The 20,406-nt window shown below is 36.3% G+C and overlaps 1 protein-coding gene across 6 annotated transcripts in view; it reads right to left on the bottom strand.

The window, feature by feature from the left end:
• The window catches only part of TAF2 (TATA-box binding protein associated factor 2), an 83,674-nt gene that overhangs the window by 60,608 nt on the left and 2,660 nt on the right, over positions 1 to 20,406 (bottom strand). For 5 of the 6 annotated variants that reach the window (XM_054512479.2, XM_064587957.1, XM_054512480.2 and 2 more), the window contains exons 3-6: positions 13,622 to 13,782; positions 3,538 to 3,656; positions 2,134 to 2,275; positions 648 to 879 (exon numbers count right to left, since the gene is read on the bottom strand). In XM_054512479.2, coding sequence (XP_054368454.1) covers positions 648 to 879; positions 2,134 to 2,275; positions 3,538 to 3,656; positions 13,622 to 13,782 — 654 coding nt within the window. Of the gene's footprint in view, positions 1 to 647; positions 880 to 2,133; positions 2,276 to 3,537; positions 3,657 to 13,621; positions 13,783 to 20,406 lie in introns of those variants that run through there. The other variant, XM_064587958.1, reaches the window with a different exon arrangement.

Here is a 20,406-nt window from a genome sequence, read left to right as displayed (position 1 = left end):
AAATAAAAAGAGATTCATTCAAACGTTACTTTAAACAGGTACAGAAGTAGAGAGGGTCAATAACCAATACATCACTTCCTAAACACCAGAAGTCTCATCCTTAGGGAGGCCTGTAAGCACTAATTGGTTTGCCAATTAATATACGATTTATGGCAAGATATGGGATGGAAGAAAACTGCAAGAAGCCTTGAATGAGTGTGCTGACTAGAATTCTAAACTCAGCTTCAGCCTTATCTTTCTTCCTCTGTATATGCTGAAGTGAGAACAAATCTTGTTCTTTAATTGTGAAATTGTAATATTTCAGGTTCCAGAGATGGGACTATAACATTCATAAACATATGCCAAACAAAAAGAGGACACTAATACAAAGTATTTACATAAATCAACTCATATTCTAATCAAGGTACACTTGAAACTCCTTTGGAACTCCAAGCTCTCTGTTGAAAAAAAATTTTAAACTTTAACATTTTGAAAGGAATTCAAGAATTCAAATCATTAAATATATCAGATAAGGAATCCTTTTCTCTCTAGTGATATTCTGGATAATTGAAAGAAGAGTTAGGAAAAACTCAGTATTTCATTACTATCCTTCCTTTTATCAGGGGTGAAAGGCTGGGAGGAGAAAGGAGCAAGAAGCTATGACTTACCTCATGCATATATGGATCTACAAGTATTTCAAAAGGTCCAATGGCCAAAGAGATATTTGATGCAGCTGTTGGAATGGTAAGCATGTAATGGAAGGTCTTCTTCCTCATATCATGGGTATACACTGTCTCCACCAAATCTCCATTGGAAACAGCCACCATTGCGGCATCTACTGTAAATTCTAATTTCCATGTACATAATTCAGAGTATGAATCAACACACGGGAACCAAAATCTAGGAAAAAATATCAACAGCATAAAAAAAAAAAATAGTGAAAGTGTAACCTACGGTTGTTTCTCCCACTTATAAGTTATTCTAACGTTTACAGAATATGTGCGAAAAGAAACTTCAGCTATTTGCCTACTGAAGCTTTTTACTGTGTAACTTGAAAGAATCTGATTAAAGATATAAACTTTTCGCCAAATATTATTTGGCAATATGAAGAAAATATATCGTACGATACTGCCAGTTCAAATACTCAAAAAAGAGATAAGCAATTCTTAGCTTTGAATTTTTAACCTAAAAATTATTTTCACTTGCATATTCATAATAGTCAGTTTTTATGCAGTACTCATTTCCAGAAACTAAAAAACCTTATAATAAAGTTTAAAAGAACACAATATTCAGAATCTGATCCATAAGTTAGAGAATTGTTTTGGAGAACGGGATGCACTGTATTAATTCAAATAGTACTAGTAAAGCCAGACCTAATATTTCTCGAACACTTTCCTTCAAGATCAGGTTTTACTACCTGCCAGGGTCTGTACCTGATACTGTAACACAAAGAAGTAGAAGACATCATCCTTGGCTTGAAAGAGTTAATAATCTGAAGAATATTAATAACAATCTGAAGAGACTATGCATACTATAATATTTCAATAACACAGAGTGAGCTATTGAGCTCTGGGAATGAACTACAATTATACACAACAATGAAGGTAAATCTCACTACCATACTGTTAAACTTTTTTGTTGAGATATAAAGAGCATAATGCATAATTTCCATTCATATAAAGTTCAAAAGCAGGTGTAATTAAGCTGTGGTATTTTAGAAATCAGAACAGTGGTTAACCTTGGACAGGAGGACATCAGATGAGCAAGTAGTGAATGGAAATGGGTAGAAGGGGGGATTCTACAATGCTGGTGATATTCTTTTTCTTGATGTGTGAATTACATAGGTTTGTTCACTTGTGAAAATTCAGTGAACTTTTACTTATAGTTTGTGTAATTTTCTGTATGCTATTTTACTTCAGTATAAAGTTAAAAAATAAAGAATTGAAATGATTTTAGAAGTCTCTTTTCTGAGAAGGAAAGAGAAAAAGGAAAGACAGGACTGAGAAGGAATGACTAGTGGAACAAGATTCAGAAGAGGTAAATCTGAGGATCAAGCTCACACTTCTCATTTTACACTAAACACATGTATTGCATATACACAGAAAAAATGCAACTGAAAAATGAAATTAACTGAAATATATAAGAATAATCTACCTTGTGGAATTTTGATACCCACAAGAGAAAACGTGAGCACCTCTCTCTGCCATACTTCCCTCAACACTGGGTACCACAAAATGAAGACCTCCTTTTGGCTGATCCAAAGAAAAATTGATGTGTATCTTTAGAACCTTTAATTCTGCAACAAATAAATATATACATACATTGATATATAAATATATAATTGAGTAACAGTGGTCTATATAATAAGGGCAAAGACTTACACTAAACATAAAAAGGGAATCAAAGCTCAATTTTAAATGAAAAACTATACTTCTTACCCTTGTTTAGGCTCTCACCTTCTCTCCACAATAGCCTGCCTCCACTTATGTCCTTACTTCCACTCAATTCTAGTCACTACTAGCTGTGTTCTCCCAAAATATGGCTCAAGTCATGCCCTATCCTCCTCCCAACATTTCTGACAATGCTATACTGCCTAAAGAAAAAAGTTCAAAACTAGATTCAATGCAAAACCTGAAAAATAAGGACTTAAAAAGCCTCCCAGATTGTTAACCCTAGTTGACTTTGGAGAGTAGGAAGAAGGGGTGAGTGGGAAAAGCTACCTGAGAATTTATATAATGCATTATTTATTATGTTATCTTTGATTTCTCCATAACAAATACATGTTGCTTTCATAAGATTAAAAGGTTTCTTTTAATTTCCCTCAAAACACTACAACCATATGGACTATCTCCAATTCCTGAACATGGAATGATAGCCTTCTACGCCTGTCCCCTAAATTGGGCAACTCCCCTCAAGAAAAATCCCCCCCAAACACATAAACTCTTAAAAAAAACCGCAAAAGCAAAACAAAAAGTCCTTTACTTCTTTATCGTGGTTATAGGCTAAATAAAGATAGGCAAGTTATATATAGTAATTATAATGGCTGTGACTTTATACAAGAGAAAATGAAGGTTTAGAAATAATAAGACAGTGTGTGCTCAAAAGTGCAGAACACAGAACCCTATGTTCTAGCACTGACTCAACTACTAATTAGTGACCTTCAACAGGTCACTCACTGTCTGGACTTCAGATTACTCTTCTATAAAAGGAAGGAATTGAACCAGGTGATTTTTTCGGATTCTTCCTGCTATGAAATGCTGTAATTCTAAACTGCTTTGACACTGCATGGGTTCTCAACTCTTGACAAATTGTTCCAACCATCCCAATTTTTTTTTATAACTTTCACTTTAAAAACAACAGTGAATGGGTTGTTTTGTCACAGCCCTTAATTGCTATTTTCTTATTAACCAGTGATTCTTAAGAAAAAAAAGAGCTTCCAACTTCTGTATATCTCAACTTAATAATTTATAATTACGACATTAATGTTCATGTAAAAGTTTTCAGTCACTGAGTCTAACATGATTTTACTGCGCAGTCAATGTATTTTTGGTATTTTACCATCAATGTGTTTCCATAACTCTGATGGAACCTTAATGCAAAGTTCTCCATTTCCTGCATCAGGATCCACAGCACTAACTGCAGCTGCATAAGCATTGGAAAAATAATTTAGATTTCTCCTGGAAAAAAAAAACAAAAAAAGAGCCTGTTTTAATAAGCCAAACATTTCACCAACTATTTTCTTAAATATTTGGTAGCATTTGTTAAGTATTATATCATTTCATGTAATCTACAGAAATATTTTTAGCCAAGTAACTATTACTCTACCTACCCACCATGATGAAACCTATTAAATAATAAATACAATGTCATATATAGTCTACTTGCCAATGTTATGGAATTATTAGGATTATCATATCCTTCATTAATTTTGGAATGCCAAAGCCACCATACCTTCCTGAAAGAAGTGAAAAGAATATATGTAGAATTATTAATAATTAATGAATAATTATTCTTTATCTGGCAAAAATTTCAATGGATTCACAGCTCTACGATCTGACAGAAATTAAGATGTTTAAAACAAGTTAGGATGGGTATCAAGTCCTTAAAATGTAATACTGCTTACCTTCACTCACAAGTGCCTGACAATATAAGCTTAAGGAAGGAGGGAAACTTTTGGCTGCTTCACTGTTTTATCTCCTATATGCCAGGGGGCTACTCCATATTTGTTCAATAGTTACTTAGCCTTATTTCCCATTAGATGAAAACAACACAGAGAAGTCTTATGGAAACATTAAAACATTGTTCCCATCCAATTTCTATTTCACTAAAAACAATATATATGTGTGTAATTCACTAAATATACTCACACACACACACATATATATATATAAGTACACACACACACAGATCTCCTTCCATTTACAATGGGGTTATGTCCCAATAAACCCATCATAAATTGAAAATAATTCTAAGTTGAAATGCATTTAATACACCTAACCTACCAAAATATCATAGCTTAGCCTAGCCTACCATAAATGTATTCAGTACACTTTCAGTAGCCTACCATTGGGCAAAATCATCTAACACAAAGCCTATCTTATAATAAAGTGTTGAGCATCTCAAGTAATTTATTGAGTACTATACCAAAAGTGAAAACTAGAATGGTTGTATGGATAAGAATGGTTCTAAGTATATAGATTGTTTAGCCTCGTGATCACATGGCTGACTGGGAGCTGCGGCTCACCGCATAGCTCCACATAGGTACCACATATTGCTAACCCAGGAAAGTAATCAAAATTCAAAGTATGGTTTCTACTTATCACCACCTTTGCGCTATTATAAAGTTAAAAAACCACTAAGTCAAACCGTCCTAAGTTGGGGACCATCGTACACATATTACATTTCCTCACTGAAATCAGTTAAAGGAATACTGACAAAATGGATAAAAGAAAAAAGACAAGGAATGATATAACAAGAAAATGAGATGAAAGACAACCCCATGAGCCGTATTCTTGTTGTGCACCTTTAGGTTTATCATTCTGCCACTAGATGAATCCACAAAGTAAAGTTAGTTACATTGTACTAGCTTAAAAAAATTTTAACTAGTTAAAAGACAAAATTCATATACTGTACAGAGTGATTATAAGAAAAATAAAATGGGAAAAGCCATTAAAGAAAACATTAAAGTTATACACTCTGAACCTGACAGAGGCCATCCCTCTCCCATTTCCATCTCTCTGCTAACTAGGAAGGATGTATTAACTATAGCTTTTAACCACTACACAACATGACCTTCTGGAAGCACTTAAACAGACTTCTCAATAATTTTAACTATTTCGGGACACCTGGATGGCTCAGTTAGTTTAGTGTCTGCCTTTGGCTCAGGTCATGATCCCAGGGTCCTGGGATCAAGTACCGCATCAGGCTCCCTGCTCAGTGGGGAGCCTGCTTCTCCCTCTCCCACTCCCCTGCTTGTGCACTTGCTCGCCCTCTCTGACAAATAAATAAAATCTTAAAAAATAATAATAATAATTTTAACTATTTCTTCCTGTCAGATAAATACGGAAAATGTGTAAAAACTATAGGATCACACTAAAATGAATAAATCTGTGTTTTCACATACCATCTATTTTTTTAAAATATCATACCACAAAAGCAACTCTTTTTCCTTTGGTATATAGTTCTGTAAATTCTTACACCTTTGTAACCACTACCACAATCAGGATATAGAACAGGTCCATCATCCCGAAGAGTACCTTGTGCTATGCCTTGTGTCAAATAAATGGGAGTCATACAGAAAGCAACCTTGTGAGGCTGGCTTGTCTCACTCAGTATGTCTCTGAAATTCACCTCAGGCATTACATGTATCAATAGTTTGTTCCTTTCTACACTGAATAGTATTTCACGGTATAGACTGGACCACAGATTATTTATTGTTTGTTCATTCAGCCACTGAAGAACATGTGGGTTGTTTCCAGCTTTTGGCTATCACAAATAAAACTGCTATAAACAACTGTATATTGTTTTTCATGTGAATTTAATTTTCATTTTTGTAATACAAAATACCCAAGAGTGGGACTGCTGAGTCAGATGGTAAAATATGTTTAGCTTTGTACGAATATGCCAAACTGTTTTCCAGAATGGCTATACCATTCCACATTCCCACCAACAATATATAAAAATGCCAGCTGCTTCACATTCTTGCCAGCACTTAGTTAACATACCATCTAATTTTAAAGGCTACTTTGTGTATCTAGAGATTGTAATTTCTTTTCAATAAAATTTCAAAAACATGAAATATGAAAGATAGTTGAAGAAACCTGTAATTTCCCCCCCAGTTATCTGTGAAATTCAGAATTCTCAGAAATTCTGAGAAATCAGAGAATATTCAAAGGGTGAGAATGGTAACAAATTTGGAAAGAGTTTTAGATGAGGAAAGGTTTAAAGTATTGAGATTCTGTACACTGGAAAGGGGAGGGCACCTGGGTGGCTCAGTTGGTTAAGCGACTGCCTTCGGCTCAGGTCGTGATCCTGGAGTCCCAGGATCGAGTCCCGCATCGGGCTCCCTGCTCGGCGAGGAGCCTGCTTCTCCCTCTGACCCTCCCCCCCTCTCATGTACTCTCTCGCTCTCTCAAATAAATACATCTTTAAAAAAAAAAAAAAAAAAAGAAAGGGGAAAACAATATTTAATTAGGAGAAAACAATATTTAAATGGGTAAGTTTGTGAATATTATAGCAAAACAAACTGTAGTTTGATGTAATAAAGAACTTTCTAGCATTCAGAAATAATGAAAGGGGTGCTTTAAAATATAGTGAGTTCTCCAGAGCTAGAAGCATTCAAGCAGAAGGTGAAATAGTATAGGAAAAATTCTTGTTGAAATTTTGACTAAATCAACTTTAATGTCACTTTAATGTTACTCCAACCACAACTTAATCCCAAGCAATACTACTAAACAATCATTACATAAAAAGCCAAATTTAAACATTACATATTAGACCACTCAGTTTTTTTATGGGAAATTATTCTCACTTAATCTCATTTCCTGAGAAAAGGTAAAGTGGTCCAAATAAAATGGTGAGTCATTGTAAGTGGAATCTATTGGAAAGTCAGTCAGGAGGAACAATCTTCTCATGGTTTAGATTTCAGTGTTTCTTTTCATAATATGAATCAAATATGTTTTCATAATAACCTCATTAAAGCCAAAAATCACAAGGCAAGATTATAATAAGTGTTTTCAATTTTCAGAAAAATAGTGACTGCAAAATATTAATACGTCCTTGCCCTTTAACCACCACCATCCCCAACCTCCAGTTCCCAATCCCTATCCCCTCCTCAAGGAAACAAACCGTAGAGAGACAAGTAATGTTGTAGGAGATACTGAAAAACTAGTAAATTAAGGTAACCAAAAGAATTTTCTCCAAGAACCTATTATAAACATTCATATTAAGATAATCGGTTAATTCTTCGTCAATAACATATACTTCTTAAAATTACAGGCGCAGATTTTGCAAAACTTAAGATTCAATTATTTGTAAACTTTTTCTCTATTTTAAAAAAAAATCATGGAAGTGCAATGCACATCAGAAAAGTATATATACTCTAAATATACAGCTCAAATTTTCACAGAACAAAAACAGCCAGCATGCACAGCAAGAACAGAACTTTACCAGCCTCTCAGAAGCCCTCCTGTAATAACTAACCAAGCCCCACTTCCCACCACCAACGGTTACCCATTATTCTGACATCTAATGTGATAGATTAATAAGTTAATAGACATTCTCTTGTGTCGGACTTCTTTTATTCAATTAAGTCTGTGACATCCAGACATACTACAGCATATAGCTGGTGGTCATTCATTCTTGTTACTGTTTAGAATTCCAAAGGTGTGAGAACATACCACAATCTACCTTCTACCACTGATGAGTCTTTAGGTAATTTCCAGTTTTGACTATTATAAATACTGCTGTGAACATTTTTGTACACATTTTTGGTGAACATATGAACACATTTCTATTGGGCATATACCTAGGAGTAAGACCTACACTAATCATAGAGTATGCATATATTCAAATTCAATTTACATTTCTATTAGCAGTGTTTGAAAGTTTTAGTTACTCTACATCCATGTTTTGGTTTCTCTTCTGTCTTTGGTTTTGACAGTTTGTACACAGAAAAAATAAATAAGCCAGCCATCAGGAAAACCCATTTTCCAAAAGAGAAACCAATACCCAAATCAATAAAGATGACTTTTTAGAAATAAACTACATTTGATATGATACTGTGAAATAAGGTTGCTTGGAGAAAACTACCTGAACAGGTTTTTCTATGAAAAAAATCTAGGGGATTTCCCTCAACCTCAAACTTGAATGAACTACTCAAAGTAGCCATTTGTCTAAAATTAACAACACAGGAAACAAATGTTGGTGAGGATGTGGAGAAAGGGGAACCCTCTTACACTGTTGGTGGGAATGCAAACTGGTGCAGCCACTCTGGAAAACAGTACAGAGGTGCCTCAAAAAGTTAAAAACAGAACTACCCTATGACCCAGCAACTGCACTACTAGATTTGAAGGGGTACACACACCCCAATATTTATAGCAGCATGATCAACAATAGCCAAATTAAGGAAAGAGCCCAGGTGTCTATCGACTGATGATGAACGGATAAAGAGATTGTGGTGTATATATACAATGAAAAAGAATAAAATCTTGTCATTTGCAACAACATGGATGGAACTAGAGTGTATTATGCTAAGCAAAATAAGTCAAAGAAAGAAAAATACCATATGATTTCACTCATATATGGAACTTAGGAAACAAAACAAATGAATACATGGGAAGGGAAAAAAAAGAGAAAGAGGGAAGCAAACCAAAAGAGATGCTTAACAATAGAGAACAAACTAAGGATTGATGGAAGGAGCTGTATGGGGGATGGGCTAGATGGGTGATGGGTAGTAAGGAGGGCACTTGTTCCGATGAGCACGGGGGGGGGGGGGGGGGTGTTCAATGCAAGTGATGAATCACTAAATTCTACTCTTGAAACAAGTATTACACTGTATGTTAACTAACTAGAATTTAAGTAAAAATTTGGAAGAAAAAATCAAAACAAAACAAAACTGAAGTAGCCATCTATGAAAGGCTAATGTATTTCAAGCTATAGAAATACTGAATAACAGATAAGGACAAAATGGCTCTACTGTTATGCATCTATCAATTAATCCAAATAGGAAGGACTATATCTAGTTCCAGGGCTACCACATTTAAGAAAAAACAATGCCAAATCAGAGAATATTCAAAGGGTGAGAATGGTAACAAATTTGGAAAGAGTTTTAGATGAGGAAAGGTTTAAAGTATTGAGATTCTGTACACTGGAAAGGGGAAAACAATATTTAATTAGGAGAAAACAATATTTAAATGGGTAAGTTTGTGAATATTATAGCAAAACAAACTGTAGTTTGATGTAATAAAGAACTTTCTAGCATTCAGAAATAATGAAAGGGGTGCTTTAAAATATAGTGAGTCTCCAGAGCTAGAAGCATTCAAGCAGAAGGTGAAATAGTATAGGAAAAATTCTTGTTGAAATTTTGACTAAATCAACTTTAATGTTACTCCAACCACAACAACTTAATCCCAAGCAATACTACTAAACAACTGGCAGTGAGGCATCGTGGCTGAGTTAAAATATAAAACTATCTTAAATAAAAAAACTATCTTAATATAAAACTTACTTAACCATAATCAGTAAGGGAATCACCTACTTCTATATATTAATGAAATAACATTTAAAACCTCTAGGTAGTACAAGTCTGTATTAAAATAAAGGACCCACAAAATCTTTTTTTAAAAAGTAGCAAAAAATAAAATTAAAAAACAGCAATTTAAAAAAAAATCAACCCCAATTACTCCAAAAATTATTCTAATCACTAAACAGCTATTTCATTTATATCTCAAGACTGGTCATTTCTACTTCCATTCCTTAGCGAAAATGAACACAGGAGACAGGAATTAAACTGATGCTTGGAACTCTGGAACACTGAAGCTTTTCAAGCAAAATAAAAAAGATCTTCTCAAAGTGGCAAAGCCTATCTAGGGAAGGAAAAGAAACAAAGAGATGTCAGCCACTGGTAGGCTATCCACAGAAAGAGCTTCTCTGGCAAAGACTATATTTGTTTTATTCTAAGAAAAATATAGCAAAAAAAAGGAAAAAAAGAGAACCAAAAAGCCGTAACAATATATAAGATTCAAACACAAAATAGACTTAGAGAAAGTGGTGTAATTATTTCACTGGCAGACAATAAGCCAAAAAAAAAAAAAAAGAGTGAGAGAAATCGAGTGAGAATGTGCCTTATCCATGTAACATAACAAACAGGGTTTTTAACTGCTAGTACGGGTAATTTAATAACTCAGCTAACACTTAGTTGAGTAAAATAGGTAGAAGTAGTAATGTCTTTTAGTCTTTTATCTAAATGTTTCCCTTCCTTACATTCTCCCTGCAGTTCAAAGGTACTGAATCTCAACCAAGGTAAGCACACACTTTCCATTAAAAATAGGAGGGCCTGGCATCTTAACTTTAAAACAAGTAAGAAAATGTGATGAAGTAGTATATTACTTCTTTGAATGTCAGGGCATTCTTATATGTATTAAAGATCAAATTTTATCACAGAATTTAATTTTCAATCTCAAAACTGCTATACTTAATTTCTGTTTCAGCTTTAGTGTAAATTTTATTGGTTTATGAAAGAAAGTTACTTTAGAAACAAAGGTAACAGAAGTACCCAGGGACCACAACACTAAAGACCTTAACTATCTGCTTTCCCGAAGTTCTCTAAAAATAATGTCAACCAGAAGAGATATTTTCCACATCTAACTTCTAAGGAAAGCAGTATTTCTTCTGAATAACTGGTATGCTTCTATCTTGTGTCTTATCAATCATATAAACAATAGTGTTTCCCTCTTTGGTATGGCAAACAGAAATACCAAACCCAAATCTACAGTTTTCCCATAGTAACTGTGCCATAACTTAATAGTGTGTGCCCACTATCCTATGCTTTTTCATTCTTCATTGTAATTTCATTAGCTACTTTTTAAAACTGTTGCCTAATAAAATTCTAAAATCAATCTCAAATCCCTTTTTAAAGAAATCAGATATTAAAAACCAGCAAAAAATAAGTAATGTCTTGTCTCTTAAAAAGTAATCAAGATTCTAGTGCTTGGCAGAAAAGCAGGGGTAGTGAGCAAGTATATGCTAAGTGACCATGGCTAACAGAGCTCCGGTACTGACTGAAAAGATTAAAGTATATTCTATCTTTCCCAATTTCCTAAACTAACCTTTGAAAGGATTCCCCTTTATAACTTCCTTTTCTTTCTTTATAATGCTATAAGTGATAAAGCATCTTCCCTATTACTAGAGAAAAATTTTAGGGGCTAGGATCACCGCAAAACAAACATGGCAAAAGTAAGGCTTGCTTCCTCAGCAGCTGTGGAGTCCACTGTTCCTGTCATTGCACTGTCACTGATTATATTCTCTGAGACCTGAGCAGCAACAACAGGTAAAGTAGATGTGTGAACAATTGGCAGATGGAGAGGCTTCTTACCCTGTCATCAAATGCAGAGTTCTAGTGTCAACTGGGTAGCTATTCTGGACTCTAGGAAGGCAATGGCTTCTCTACCTGCTCTTTTACAGGTGCCTTTTCCTTTCATTAGTGGGGTATATTTACTTCTCCAAAGGCAGGTCTTTTTTTTTTTTTTTTCTGGGGGAAAGAGGATGCAAATGATTTTGTAATAAGTGTTTTTATATGAGTTCTACAAGCATGGCTGAAAAAGCAATGTAATTTCAACAACTACTCATCTTTGTGAAATGGGAAGTTACAGAAGCAATTCAGAGATTCCCTGAATTCTTCCAACAGCATTTCCTTTCCTCTTCCCTGAGTTGGAAAGATTCTGAACCAATGATAATTGAAACCAAAAATATGTCTAAAGAGAAGCCTCCTTTCTCAACCCTTCTAATCTCTTAAGACACTGGTTCTTAGGCATTAGCCTCGGTCAGAATCACCTGGCACACTAGTCAAAACACAAACTGCAGGACTATATCCCCAGTTTCTGATTCAGGAGACCTAAGCCAATTCATGGTAATCTGCATTTCTTTTTTTCTTTCAAGGATTTTATTTAAATTCTAGTTAGTTAACATATAGTATTGTATTAGTTTCAGGAGTAGAATTTAGTGATTCATCACTTGCATATGACACCCAGTGCTCACTACATCAAGTGCCCTCTTTAATACCCGTCACCCACTTACCCCATCCCCCCACCACCTCCCCTCCAGCAACCCTCAGTTTGTTCCCTATTGTTAAGAGTCTTTGATGGTTTGCCTTCCTCTCTGTTATTATCTTATTTTTTTCTAACAAGTTTCCAGGTGATGCTAATGCTGCTTGTCTGGAAATCACACTTTAAGAATTGTAGCCTTAAGGCAATGTTATACATCAAGAGGAGTTAAAATACCATCTTGACTAAAAAAGAGTTATAATGAAATTTTGACACCCTACCCCAAAACAGAGAATCATGATACAATCCAATGCTATTTAAACTTTGAAAAAACAAGCGCCCTCAAATGTAGTTGACAATACTTAACACAAATGTTACTAGGCACAATGAAGTAAAGTACTAAGTGCCTTAAAAACAGTAAGTAATCCTATTTGCCTAAGGAAATAATTCAAAGGAAAATAAACTGATCTGTGCCAAAATATTCACTCAACATTACTTATGATCTCAAAAGCTGGAAATTATACAAATGCCAAACAACTGGAAAACGACATGCAAACTATAGAATACTGAGTAAATGGAATATTACCTGACCATAAAAATAACAAAGTGAAGCGTATCATATGTGGAAAAGTGGAGACAAAGTACTTAAATGAAAAAAGTAAAACATAAAACTGATCACAACATGTTTAACTGATAAAAACAGAAGTAACCTCAGTAGATGCAGTATTTATTTAAAGTGAAGGAAAGAGGTATTTAAAACACAATATTTTTATGAGATACTCTAAAACAGTCTAAAGTAAAGTAGTCTCTGGTCTAAGGATTACAGCAACCACCTAATCTACTAAGATTACATTTAATATTTATGAAGTATTTTTTAAAAAACATTAAAAGTAGGAAATTGGTTAAAATTTATTTAGAATTCTCAGATAATACTTCTTTAAAGCTAGTTTGAAGAAAGGAAACTGAGTAACTTACTATGTTGGGCAGAGCCAGTAAAATTTCTTGAACCAAATGTGCAAAGTGGTAAAAGAGAAATTATAATTAGGAAAAAATTGGGATTCAGAGGGGCGCCTGGGTGGCTCAGTCGTTAAGCATCTGCCTTCAGCTCAGGTCATGATCCCAGGGTCCTGGGATCGAGCCCTGCATCAGGATCCCCGCTCTGCGGGAAGCCTGCTTCTCCCTCTCCCACTCCCCCTGCTTGTGTTCCCTCTCTCACTGTTTCTCTCTCTGTCAAATAAATAAATAAAATCTTTGGGAAAAAAAAAAAATTGGGATTCAGAGTCTAATAATAATCTAAGAAAAATCTGTTGAAAAAATTAATCCAATAATATGGGGAAAATACAGCTGTTAAGAAATATCAACTTTTAAAGTACAAAACTTACTGTTTTGATTCATTGTGACAGACTTCCAAGGTTGGGTCATTATAAATAAAAGCAGCTTCTAAATCATTTATCCTTACTCGGTATATTCTACACTGTTTGCTGTTCAACTTGATTCTATTCAAGTTTGCAACTGTAGGAAATATAGTCAGTTCCACAAATCCCTGCAAAAAATAAAGAATAATATAAATAATATAAAGAATAACTTCATTATAATTAAGATTGATAGGTTTTAGAATATATTTCTTTTCATTTCTACTACTTACACTTACTTGTACTTTTATTTCTACTATTTATACTACACTTCAGAGACAGAATCTCAAATAGCTACATACATACAAAAGCTCTCCAAGTATCTTCATTTCAAACATTAGTGTTCTAAAGAATAAACAGGTGTGAATTATAAATACTTTATCTTCTTGGTGATTCATGTTCACTATCACACTATCAGTGAAAATTAGACCTTCTTCTAGAAGAAAAGTAAAAGAACTCACTACTCTCAAATTCAAGAATTTCCAGACAGACTGGAACTCAAACAGGGAAGAAAGAAAGAAAAAAAAAAAAAAAAGACAGAGCAGAAAGAGAATCAAAACCAGGTTGGTGAGTGAAAGAATATGGCCCTCCAAAATAGGAATCAAATGAGAAAGATGGGCCATTGGAACATGGCATCTATGTCCAGTGACTTTACTATCGTGGATAAAAAAACTGATGTACTCAAAACGTGAAATATGGGAGGGCATGAAACAGTAGCATTTCAGGGGCTGCAGAGTGAACAGGAAAATTTCAGAAGCTGCAACAGGAACAGCTAAGATGAAATGAGGCAGCAACATAGAGGGCTAAAATATAACAATTATAATGGCTACTATTTAGTGAGCACTACTATATGCCAGCTATTACACTAGATACTTCCTATATTCTCCCTAATCCCACTAACAACTGATAAAAATACTACTTTATACTTTTCAAAGATAAGTTAACAAAGTTAAGAAAACCATATAATTAGTAAGTGGAGTACTGACATTCAAACCCACATCTAAATGATTCCAATGGAGTCCTACTATGCTGTTTCTCGTACAAGGTTTTAAATAATACACAAGAACTTTTTTATAACATTCAGCACAACTGCTCAAAAGTCTAGAGATTCTGCAGCCCCGTTCCCTCTAATTCCCAATATGAAGAGAGCCATACATCCTTAAATTATACTATTTTCACAGATCTATGTGGTAGCAAATGAGAACAGAAAGAGCAGAAGCCAAAATACTGTAGATGAAAGCTGTGTTTAAAGGTGTAAGGTGTAAACTATTAGCAATTGGCGGGGAAAAGGCCAAAATTCTCTTAATTAGCCTACAAGCAATCCAATGACCAATCTATATAAACAAGCTTGGATCAGCTCAAAGACAGCAAGCAGAATCAAGACAACAGCAAAAGTGAACTATAATAGAAAAGATTATGGAAAGTGCTTTAAGTCAATAGTTAGCTACATGGCTGGGACATAAGAACAGGATTTGGCTTTCTAGACTAAGGTTAAAAATGAGAGAACAGTGAATGGAATGTATTTCATGAAGACAGAGAAAGCCCAGTCTCCTTGTATCATCAGGTCTCTGACACCACCTAGAGCCCTAACCTGTATTTGCCTGCAACGTTCGGATCCATTAACTTCCACAAGCCTCCAATCCCTGTCATCTTTGACCACTGGCATTATTGCAAGCCCCCCTGGTCACCTAAGCTCTTAGTCTCTTCTCCTTCTTGCTCCCTGTTCTCCCACACTTCACAGCTGACCATCTTCCTATCCTGTTCTAAATAATCTCTCTTGTGCCATTCAACTTTTTCAAAAACTCCTTCTATACCTTCTAGCTTTAGATAAAATGTCTCTTGAAATCCCTTTGACAAGAAGTTACTTATTCTTTCATTCACTATAAATTATGGGTGGGGAAAACAGGAGACCTCCTAGTTTCAAATGCTACTCTAGACCACTCGTAGGATTTTATACAGCATATGCTGTAAGAGCAAGGGCAGTATAATGTCATCGTTAAATGTATGTTTTCTGGAGGTAAACTGCCTGCATTCAAATCCAAGCTCTACCACTTACTGAGTTAGTTACTCTAGCTGTCTTTTCCTCATCTGTAAAACAGGAATAATGACACTACCTACCTTTTGGTGGTCTGACAACTGAGCAATTTAATACATTGCTCAGTTAAAGCACTTAAAATCTTAGTGGACATCTAATAAATGCCTAAGACATGTTTTTATTATTCTTTTCTACTTCTTTTCCCACATCTTTATGCCATACAGGTCCACCACCCTCTATTCCTCTTCATTCTTATCTCCCAAATTCCTCAACATTCATCGTAGGCTCCTACTCTCCATTTCTAATCTCTGTCATCACTCTAAGTGATGTGAATGTAGATCTATCTGACCCATGCAGTAACACTGCTTCAAAGTTCCTGGACCTTAATTCCTACAATCCTCACTTCTATTACAGGACAGCAATCAAGACCACACTCCAAAAGATGCATCATCACTGCTCATAATTACTCCCATGCTGACACTTTAAACTTGAGTGCTCATGATGCTTATCCTTCTGCCTCTCTTGTTATTTCTCCCCCAGTCTTCCTGGTCAACCACATGAAGTCCTCCTATTCCTTGACCTCCTTCAGTTTCTTATACAATCCTTCTTCTCCATTTACTCAAGGTCCTTAATTTCAACCACTCTTCTGCCAACTACCAATTCTCTTGCCCTCCTGCTGCATGTAGCTATCTTTCCCTACTGTTTAAGAGTGATTCTTCCACTGGTCTACTGGAGGCCATACTCTATAGTAGCCTCAAAAATTCCACTCTATTAACTACCCTCTCCTATAATTACAATGCCTCCTCCCTACAGGATTTTTTCCTGTGCCTACAAACATGTACAAGTCTCACATATCGTTCCTTAAAATCTTGAGATCTATGTCACACTCAAATGAACTAATTTTTGCCCTCTTCCTGGAGGTATCATATCTAGATTCTGAAATGATAATTCCTGGAGTCCCAAAACCTTACCAGTCTACTAGTCATACTGGAAGTCTTTGGAGGTCAAGTACTAAAAGGGATAACAGGCCAAGGCTATTTCAGAGTAGGACTCATGCTTATTTCCCCAGTCCCACAACACATAGTATGTATTTCAGTAACTGACAAATCCCCATACTTGTTCTCTAACCAGCACAGTGAGGAATATTATAGAAGGGCTAAGATAGTAAATCAAAGCAAGTAAACATCCCTTGGGGAACTGCAGAGATTCACACCATCAAATATTTGAAAGATGTCTACTACATCTTCATTTAACTCAATTATTTGGCCAATACAAAAGTCGAGTAGGTTTTAGAGCATGATGGTGAATTATCACAAACCTGCCGATCACAACCACAGTTTCAGATGTAGTATTTTTATTGCAGCAAATCATCATAGCTCTTGGTAACTAGTATTGAAACTAATTATCAAGCAAACGCTTTTCCCCAATTCTTAACAGAAAAAAAAAAAATTATCAGACACGTTTCCTTCAAACAGCAGAACCCCTTCACTGTCACCTAATAAATAAAAGCTATACCAATTCTCCTGCTCAATCAAAACATAGTCCAAAAGTCTCTTGATTCCAAGATAGCCCATAAAGAATTACACTAGTATAATATATTGACAGCATTATGCTAACTGGACCTGGTGAGAAGGGAAGAGCAAGTTCTCCAAATGCTTTAATAAAAAACATATGGATGGCAGAGGATGCAGGTTAAATTGCATCAAAGTTCAGGGGCCTATCACATTAAAAAAGCATCTAAGGTTCCAGTATTCTGAGGCATATGAAAATACTCCTTTCAAATGAAAGATAAGTTGCTTCATTTTGTACTTCCCACCAAAGTGGGGAGGGGAAGGAGGAAGGGACACAAAACTTGGTGGGCTTCTTTGAATTCTGGAGGCAATATACACATCTGGGCATACTGCTTACTAGGCAACCTATTAAGTTATCAGCTTTGAGAGGGGTCCAGACCAAGAAAAAGTTCTGCAACAGGTTCAGGCTGTGGTTCAAGCTGCCCTGACACTTGGGCCTTCTGACTCAGCAGATCCAATGGCATTGGAAATGTCCATGGCAGACAGAGGTGCTCTACAGACTCTGGCTTTTCCCAGTAGAATGACAGTGCAAATTCCTGAGGTTTGAGAGAAAGGCCACAAACTCTTCTATCACCAACTATATTCCATTTGCAAAGCAACTACTGGTTTGCTACTAGACCCTTCAGTAGAAACTCAATACATGACCATGGGACTCCCAAAGACTGTTACCTGAAATGACCATGATGTTATGGATATAAAGGTCTGAAAAATAAAACTGGGCACGTGCAGCAGTTCTCCACTTTTAAATGGAGACAACACATCTGAGCCAGGCCCAAGCAGGTTCATAAAGTACAGGCAACAGCATGAGCAGGTGCTCAGAATCCAGTAAGACGTCCTCGCACTGCTTCTCTACCTCTCCCTCAATCTATACCTATGGTCTCATGGAGAGTTCCCTATGCTCAGCTAACAGAACAAAGCACAAGCCCGAATTAGGAGTAAGCACACAGGATGCTATCACCAGCTAGAAGTGGATAAGAACTGCCATTAGAATGCCACTGAAGTGTGGCCCTGGAAGAGAGTGGAAGAAAGTTCTACAGCTGGCAGAATGTTGGGAAATACATCTGGCTATACACTCTTTGTAGAAGTAGAGATGTCCTCAAGTATACAACTACACTGATCCATGGGCAATTGCTAATGGGTTGGTTAGGACCTTGATAAGAACAAACTTAAAAGACTGAAAACAGGAAAATGGTAGAAGTGTATGGATGGATTTCTCAGAACAGGTACAATGTGAAAATATCCATGTCGTTATCACATAAATGAACATCAGAGGGCATCCACAGCAGAAAGGACCCCCCAAAACCAACTGGCAAGATGAAGTAGACATTGCAGACTCTTTCCCTAGTCACCCTACCCAATGAACAAAGTAGTCATAGTGGCAGAATAGAGGCTATGCATGAGCCCAACAACATGGTCTTCCCCCCACCCCCAGAGCACCAAGGATGATCTGGCTACCACCACTGAGTGCCCACTACCAATAGCACAGGATCATACTAAGCATCCAATATGGTACTAGAAGGACCAGTCAGTCACTTGGTAGGAGAATGAGCACGAGACAGCTCACATCAAGAACATATCTGTCCTTACAAGAGCAGACATATTCTAGCTTTTCCCTCCCAAACCACAACATATTTATAGAAAACCTTATATATCATTGTAGTATCTCATACATGCCTCTAACTAAGTGTACAGCGAAGTGTAGTGATGGGCTCTTACACACAAAATTTACTGGTTTTATCTTGTGCCCAACATCCAAAAGCGCTGGCATGATCAACTGCTGAAGGCTCAGTTACTGCATCAATTGAGAGACCTCTAAGAGGATGCTATTTTAACTAGTGGACAATATATAAGGTCATCTTTCCATAGCCAAAACAGATCTGCAAACCAAAAGGTAAAAGTTGGAGTGACTGTTCTATTATGTCAAAAAACACACTGAAGGAATTTTTGCTGTCTTTTTAACCTTGGTATGTTTGGCCAGTAGAAAAATGCATCCACCAGGGCACACAGTCATGGTTCCATTACACTGGAAGCTGAGACTGTCCCTTGACCACTTTGGGTTGCTCATGCCACTAAACCATCAGGCAAAGAAAGAGGTCACTATACTGACTGGAATGGCTAATCCCAATTATCAAACAGAAACTCAGGTTCTGCTATACAGTACGGACAATTATATCTGCAGTCCAGGGGGATTCACAGGATGCCTCTTAGGGTTCACTTGACCAATAGTCCTAATCAATGGAAAAGTGCAACAACACGATAAAGGACCAAGGATGCAGATCCTACAGGAATGAAAGTCTAGCTCAGACCCAACAGAAACGTCAGCAGAAGAAAAAGGAAAAATGGAATGGGCGGAAGAAGAAGGAAGCTGTGTTTATCAACTCTGGCCTTGACACCAGCTAAAGAAAGCAGGGGCGGTAGCAATTAAGTTTCACATTCTCTTACCCACTTTTCTTGCCACTATTTTGGATGAAAGATAGTGGTGGTAGCTAATACTTTAGGTGGGAGTAGAGCTGAGCTGCCATATCCTCACATGAGCTCATGAGGTGAGGGACTGGCAAGCTTCCTAAAGGGTCAGGCAGTAAATAGGCTTTGTGGGCCTCACAGCCTCTGTCACAGGTACCTCAACTCTGCCAGCGTAGCTCCAAAACACTTTAGACAATATATAAATAAGTGGGTGTGGCTGTACTGCAATAAAACTTGTTACAAAAACAGGTAGTCAGCCTTGCCAACCTCTGCAACAGAGGATAAGACTTCATTCAGTTCCCTGTGTAGCTTCTCATCTCAACAAAAAACAAGAAAGAATGGTTTGGGGGCAAATGGGTAGACTATTCTAGATATTCTCCTTTTGCCCCTCCTAATCCACTCTCCATTCTATACCCCAGGAGTTATATTAACTGGCCACTAGCCCTGTAGCTTCCGGCTGGGCTGGTCAAATGGGAAGCATGAGGAGAAAACTGGAAGAACAGAAGGAAAAGTGGGCGCGTTGTATCTATCCTTCCAGGTTCCTTGCTGCCCAGCTGAGGGAGGCAGTAGCTTCATTCTTCCACCAAAGGCCACACCTTCTATAAGGTGACTCTTTCCCACAGCTACTATAGTCTATTATACCCTAGTAACCACTTCCTTTATTCTTTCAGGTTTAGAAATGTTAA

The sequence above is a fragment of the Mirounga angustirostris genome, unplaced genomic scaffold (genome assembly GCF_029215605.1).
Source record: "Mirounga angustirostris isolate CCGP_5_RB_7025 unplaced genomic scaffold, mMirAng1.0.hap1 SCAF_4, whole genome shotgun sequence".
In the NCBI taxonomy this organism is placed as follows: Eukaryota; Metazoa; Chordata; class Mammalia; order Carnivora; family Phocidae; genus Mirounga; species Mirounga angustirostris.
The sequence above is the reverse complement of the archived record's forward strand: the minus strand, read 5'-3'. Positions and strand labels throughout refer to the sequence as shown.